The sequence below is a fragment of the Nestor notabilis genome, unplaced genomic scaffold (genome assembly GCF_000696875.1).
Source record: "Nestor notabilis isolate BGI_N333 unplaced genomic scaffold, ASM69687v1 scaffold15002, whole genome shotgun sequence".
Taxonomy (NCBI): domain Eukaryota; kingdom Metazoa; phylum Chordata; class Aves; order Psittaciformes; family Psittacidae; genus Nestor; species Nestor notabilis.
This window is the reverse complement of record NW_009919818.1, coordinates 43836-49835: the sequence shown is the minus strand read 5'-3', so window position 1 is coordinate 49835 and position 6000 is coordinate 43836. Positions and strand designations below refer to the sequence as shown.

General features: G+C 41.8%; 1 protein-coding gene across 1 annotated transcript in view; it reads right to left on the bottom strand.

The window, feature by feature from the left end:
• Nucleotides 1-5926: 5926 nt before the first annotated feature.
• The window catches only part of LOC104402518 (lisH domain-containing protein ARMC9-like), a gene marked incomplete at its 5' end in the record, with an annotated part of 42889 nt that continues 42815 nt past the window's right edge, over nt 5927-6000 (bottom strand). Inside the window, one exon of the mRNA XM_010010408.1 lies at nt 5927-5949. Within this exon, the coding sequence (XP_010008710.1) occupies nt 5927-5949 (23 nt within the window). The remainder of the gene's footprint in view (nt 5950-6000) is intronic.

Below are 6000 nucleotides of genomic sequence, written 5' to 3'. Positions count from 1 at the left end.
CTATAAAGGAAAGGGCCGAAATGGGCTGCTGCAGCCAGTACTGCTGGGATATGGGGTGATGGGACTCTTGAGAACTGCTGCTGTGCTTTGCCGGTGGATCCCTCTCTGAGGTGGTGGCTCATGACTAGGAGTCCCCTGGCATGGAGCTTTTGGTACAGTTAGTCAGGATGGAAATTTTGGCTGTTTCAAACAGCCCACTTTTCCTCAGAGCTTGAGGATGTAGGGGGCTTAATCAAAACAACTGTTTTCCTGAAGTCCTAGAGCTGCCTCATGTCAGTTCCCAGCTGCTTACTTGGAGAAGGAGGAAAAAAGAAAGGAGCCAGTTTTGTGGAAAATCATGGTAGGCTACAATCTGCCAAGTTAACAACAGCAAAAACAATGAACAAGTCAGCTGCTTAGCAGGAGCCACTCCATTAGGATATTGCAAATTCAATCCAGGGGAAAGCAGTTGGAGAAAAGGGCAAAACTTTCAGTGAGACACATTGCTTGACAAACAATTCACTTGGTGTTGATGGCCCTGCTTCTTACTACCAACACGAACCATGCTCCCAAAAGGCAGTGCATGAGCAAACATGAACAATAAAGTGATTTGTTCTCAGGAAGCATTCAACCTCTGCCAACAGTCAACCGGATCCAGACAACGGCTAGGGCAGTCAGACCGGCACACGGCAGACCAAATGAGGAACTGTATCACTTGGCACAGAGCTGCTATTTCCAGCACTTACATCCCATCCACATGCTAGCTCAACTTTCTCACTCTTCAGAGGAGGACAACTACGCATTTGTAATGAAATCTGGATCTACAAAGGACAGATTTTTTCCTTGAGATCAGTAGAGGGAAGTCCTCACCTCCTAAAATTCCCTAGTAGGTGATCTGATTCTCAGATGGCTTCAGCATTTGTAGCTATGCACTGCAGCTTAATATGTAGGCCATCTTAAACATCTGCAGAATAAACCTTAATGTTAAAGGTATACACTGAGTTTTATTTGTCCTTTTTATTCTTTAATGCAGCAGAATTAGCTCTCAGCATCATTAAAAGAAAAATAAACAAAATAAAGTAGCACTTTAAAGACTTTCAAGATGAAAACCAGCAAGGCATACTGGAAACTATTTTTTAAATTAAATATAGTGCTAGGCTACTCACACTCAGAGTGAACAAAGTAACTGACACTCCTGAAATCTGTGGACTTCATATCATATCAGAGCAGCATTTTCCATATTTGAAGAAGATAAGCACAAAACAAACTTAAAGCTGTCACCTGGATTTCTTACTGTTCGTGTGAAGTGTTTTCACTTTCACTGCAGTAAACTACTACCTTAGTTTCTTGGAAATAGACCATATACCAAGGACTGCGGAGAGAACTTGAAAAAAAAGGCCATGCTCCAGAAAGTTGTTAGATGCCACAGGGTGTGCCACTCATTTTTTTGGAAAGCATCAGATCCTTAGGGAGTGGAAATTTGGATCATGATCCTGTAACTGAATAGAATGCCCTTCCACTGCAGGGCAGAAAGCAGCCTGGAGCTGGGAATAAACTTGCTTTGAAACATCAGAGCCCAATCACTAACAAGGTGCCAGGCTAAAAGAATTACTGTTCTGATAATGTAGTATGACAATGTTCTACGTTCTGCACCCAGAACTTCTGGCTTCTTTTTAAAATCTATTAATTAGCAGCAGATTCCCATGCAGCTTGGCCAGACCAGTCTGGTCTTAAAGGCTGTTTTGTTTGCCTTGAAACATCTTGCTGTTTCTTACCCACCAATAAATTATCCAAAGCCCCACTTCTTTTATAATTCATATGAATAGCAGAGGTTAGGAAAGTGCAGCATAGCCTGGAGAAGCCCACATGGCTTAGTTGCAGAGGTATTTTGGTACTTGGTCGCCACCAGTGGAGGTTGGTAAGGCTACCTCTACATCCTCTATGTCAGCCATGCCCACACACCTACTTGTGCTTAGTGGGCCCACAGGGCTCACCTGCTCCTCATTTAGATTACACTCACTGAGAAAGGTGTACGTCCCAGCTCTCCAACATTTTGTCTCTTGGGAAAGAACTTGTTCCATTACTGACAGACTGCCAGCAAGTGTGAGGGTGGTCCAAACTGCCAGGAAGTTGTGGCTCAAAGATGAATTCAAGCCCAAAGCTAAAAGGTAAGTCTTGATACAGGTAATTACCTGGGAGGAAGCTAGCCTGTTTGCTTTTCTGCTACCACTACTCAAAGATGTGCATGAATGCAATGCATCACTTCTTATCTCTACACTATAACCTCCACCATGTTTTATAAAGAGTAGTGGAACTTTGTTTAAAGGAAACAACTCAAAACCAAACCAAGGAACCGCTGTCCCTCCACATCACAGAAATGTTTTTCCTCCAGAGCACTTCCTTGGTTGTCTTCCTCTACACACTTAAATCCTCCAACAAATACTTCTGACACCAAACCAGTGTCACTGGTGGCATCCTACTTGCCTGGGCTCTCCTCATGAGAGACCACAAACAATGAGTGGTTCATGCCTGCTTTGCAACTGAGTAAACACACTACCTCTGTAGAGGCAGGCCAGGCTGAACAGCGGGGAGCTGTGTTTTCAACTCAGGTAGAGACAAAACTGTTGGGGATAGAATTTATTAACAATAAACCGGAGTGAAACGTAAACAAATGCACACCCTGAAAGTTCACAAAACCCCAAACTAACCTATCAAAAAGAGAAAGAAGAAATAAAAAAAAATATCCCTTTAGAAGCATTTTCACTCAGTCATTGCCAGATGATTTTAAAGCACTTGTACAGATTGAGCCCTCCACGCAAAATTAAATAGATTTATGCATTTTGTGTCTCATACAACACTGTGCATAAGCAAAATTACACTGAATATAGAAAAGTTATATCCAAAAGGCATGCTAGCACCACACAGCTGTGTTATATGCAATAACCATATTTGCTCATTGTAAACAAAATCTCAACCACTTCAAGCACAATCACTCCCTTCTCATTCAGGCAGGCAATTTCCACTGCTCCTGTTATGAATTACCAGGGGGGTGGTGTATCTAGCAGCAGCCTCTACATGGTATATACAAAAACACCCCTAACAACTTCTAAGAGTGAGGTGCAGAATTTGCTATGTGTGTGTTACTGACCTACATCCAGGGACCTTTCAACCCTGAATACTGGAGCCCTACTAAGAAAGGCAGAATCAACATTTTTCATTCGCTTCAAAATCTTCCAGCTGGCATCACAGGGGCTTTTTGTGAACAAGACAGAGAAAAGGAGGACACATTACTTTGCTGTCCTCTCAAATTACTGCTCAGCTGAGAATTTATTTCTATGCATATCCGTAGTTTTTCCCTGTGTTTGCAAAAGCAAGTTTCTCAAGCATTACTATAAAAAAATAGTCTCTGTTTTCAAACTCTATACTCACACTCCAAAATATCTAGGAGTAGAATATGGAAAAATGTACATATAAATTTCTGCACTGCAATAGGCCTGAGTAAGAAACAAACACACAAGTACATAAACTTCAGCTTGTTCCTTACAGTGTAGTTCTACAAGATGCATTTTGTTTTTCATGAATCTTTATCTGCTGGAACAGTTGTAGCCATACCAACTAACCACCTTCAGCTGACTTGGAAGGAGTGATGCGATTTAGATCTCAACTAATGGTAAAGCCAGTGAGGTTGTTGTGTCCCTCCAAATAAAGAAAATTAGTCTGCAATCAACACTTTTCAAGAGCTGCTGCTCTGCATCTCAATCAATCACATTTGCTCCAACACAAAACTCAGCATTGCTGTAAAATAAATAAAACTCAACTACTGGAGCATTATGTGTTATCTGCGTATGCAAACAAATGTGCTTAGCATGTCAGTGTTAACAACTTGACCACTGCTATTACAATGTTGGAAAAAAGACAGCATTTCAGAGGAAAAAGAAAAGTTGCCTACCCTGGAAAACCACCAGGTGAGTTTTAATGGCTGTTTTCCATTATTGACCTTTTGTGAACCATTTTTCCATTAATTGTGTTTATCAACTCTGAGAGGAAGTGGATGAATTGAAGCACAAGTCAGTGATTTTCTGTGATTTCTTTGTTGTGCATGGAGATCTATACGATCGGGGGGATCAAGTGTCTATAATCACTTTATGTCCTATGTAGCTTGGGAGTTAAAGCAATACTGCAATACTGCCAGCCCTGTGGCTGGGCTTGAACCATGACAAGGACCCTGAAGTTACTGAGCAGCAAATTGTCCCTGCCACATGAATAAGACTAGATTTTAAACTGGAGGATGTCTTCTCCTACAGAATATCTTGATTCCAGTTTAAAGTCTATTATTATCCAAAGGGGTTACCTGAACTTGCAGGTGGAAACCCTTTCTGCAAACATCTGACAAAGCATCAGTGATCCTGGTGAGTCTCATGGCAATCACATCACACAAGTAAATGGCCTTGTCTCTTCAGTTGCCACCACATACCAAGAGGCACAATTCAAGGTCTCATCAGAAGCATAAAGCTTTCTTCTGGTCCTATGGACATGGTTGGTGGCTTTACATGACTTTAGGGGAAGGCAGTGTCACTACTGGAGTTGCTATATCTTTCAGGCTGTGTTCCCCTTGTTTGTTTCTCAAGGTGAAACTCCAAAACAAAAGCCTTACCTTTTCCCTTTTCGTACCTGATAAAGCATTTGCTTTTGAAGTCTGCCTATGGCAAATTCACTGCCTGCGTTATGTGCATGTCTACCTCAGCAGCAGCCAAGTTCCAAGGCAAACTACAGTTCTGGAAAAGTTGTTGCTGTTGTTGTAACAGCTGTGTCACATGAGGGGATTTTACTGAAAAGCCAACCCCCAGTGAAGAATTTAGTGTTTCCTGGTCACTGTTACTTTTGAGAGAAAGAACAACAAACAGCACTAGCTTTGTAATCCACTGGTGGAACTAACTGCTCTTTTTTTTTATTATTTAGTAGAGGGCTTTCTGATCTCTCTTGTCTAGCCAGCACTTCATATTCACTGAAGACTAGCACAAATTCCATAAAGTCATAACCAGTTATCACTCAGAAGTGAAGAATATAAAAAAGGTAACAAAGACCAAAAAAGATTGTCCACAGCCACACGTAAAAAGAAAGTTACGTCTCGTGTTCACAGTCTCATGGTTTCTTTTAATGAAAAACAAAGTTCTTCATTCCAGCAGACAAAAAAAAAGGATTATTCATTCCACAAAAGTTTAACAGTAGAATTAAGAAAAAAACATAGGAAGAAACAGTAGGAGTGATTGTTGCAGATATAGCTGCTGATCATGGTGGTGAGCATGGATGCTGCCTTGGGCACTGGCACAGTTTTTTTCAACTGCCACAGGTCAATCAGAAGTTGATGAAATACTTTCTCTCCAGTCTCTGGTGGCCAAACACAGAACTCGCTCCACACAAGACTGCTTCAGGCAGTGAGGCTCTGCACACATGGCATACATTTTCCCTCCTAGTTCAGATCCTTTGAACACAGGTATCTCCCAACTAATTCAGAAAGGCATAGTAAGTTCAATGAGCAGTATGTAAAAAAGACAGTTGCTTGGACACTCTCCTATGCTGAGCATTACATACCGTCTCCAAAGGCCATTTACTCTGACACACAAGGCAGAGAGCAAGAGTTTCTTCTCAAGGTGGCAATGTCACTTTAGAGTAAACTATCAGAGATACAGGGACTATAGGCATCTCCCATAGCAGTCCTGGGCTGCTGCCAAGACCTTGAATTGTAATAACAAGGCCCTTGTCTTAGCCAGCTTTAGAGATGACAACAGATGCATCCCATCAGATAATCCCTGAATCACTGTGCAAGGCATACACCATGCAATGTCAATAACCCCACTCTCGGTAGGTCGCCAGTAAAGCTCATTACAGAAAGCTGGCTCTGTCCTTCAACAATGTGACAGGTGATTCTTAAGGAAAGGAACTGTTCTCACTTCCTGTAGGACTGGCTGCCTGCAGAAAAACAGCAAGAAAGGGTCTGTCAGCTGAAAGCAGTGTTTATTA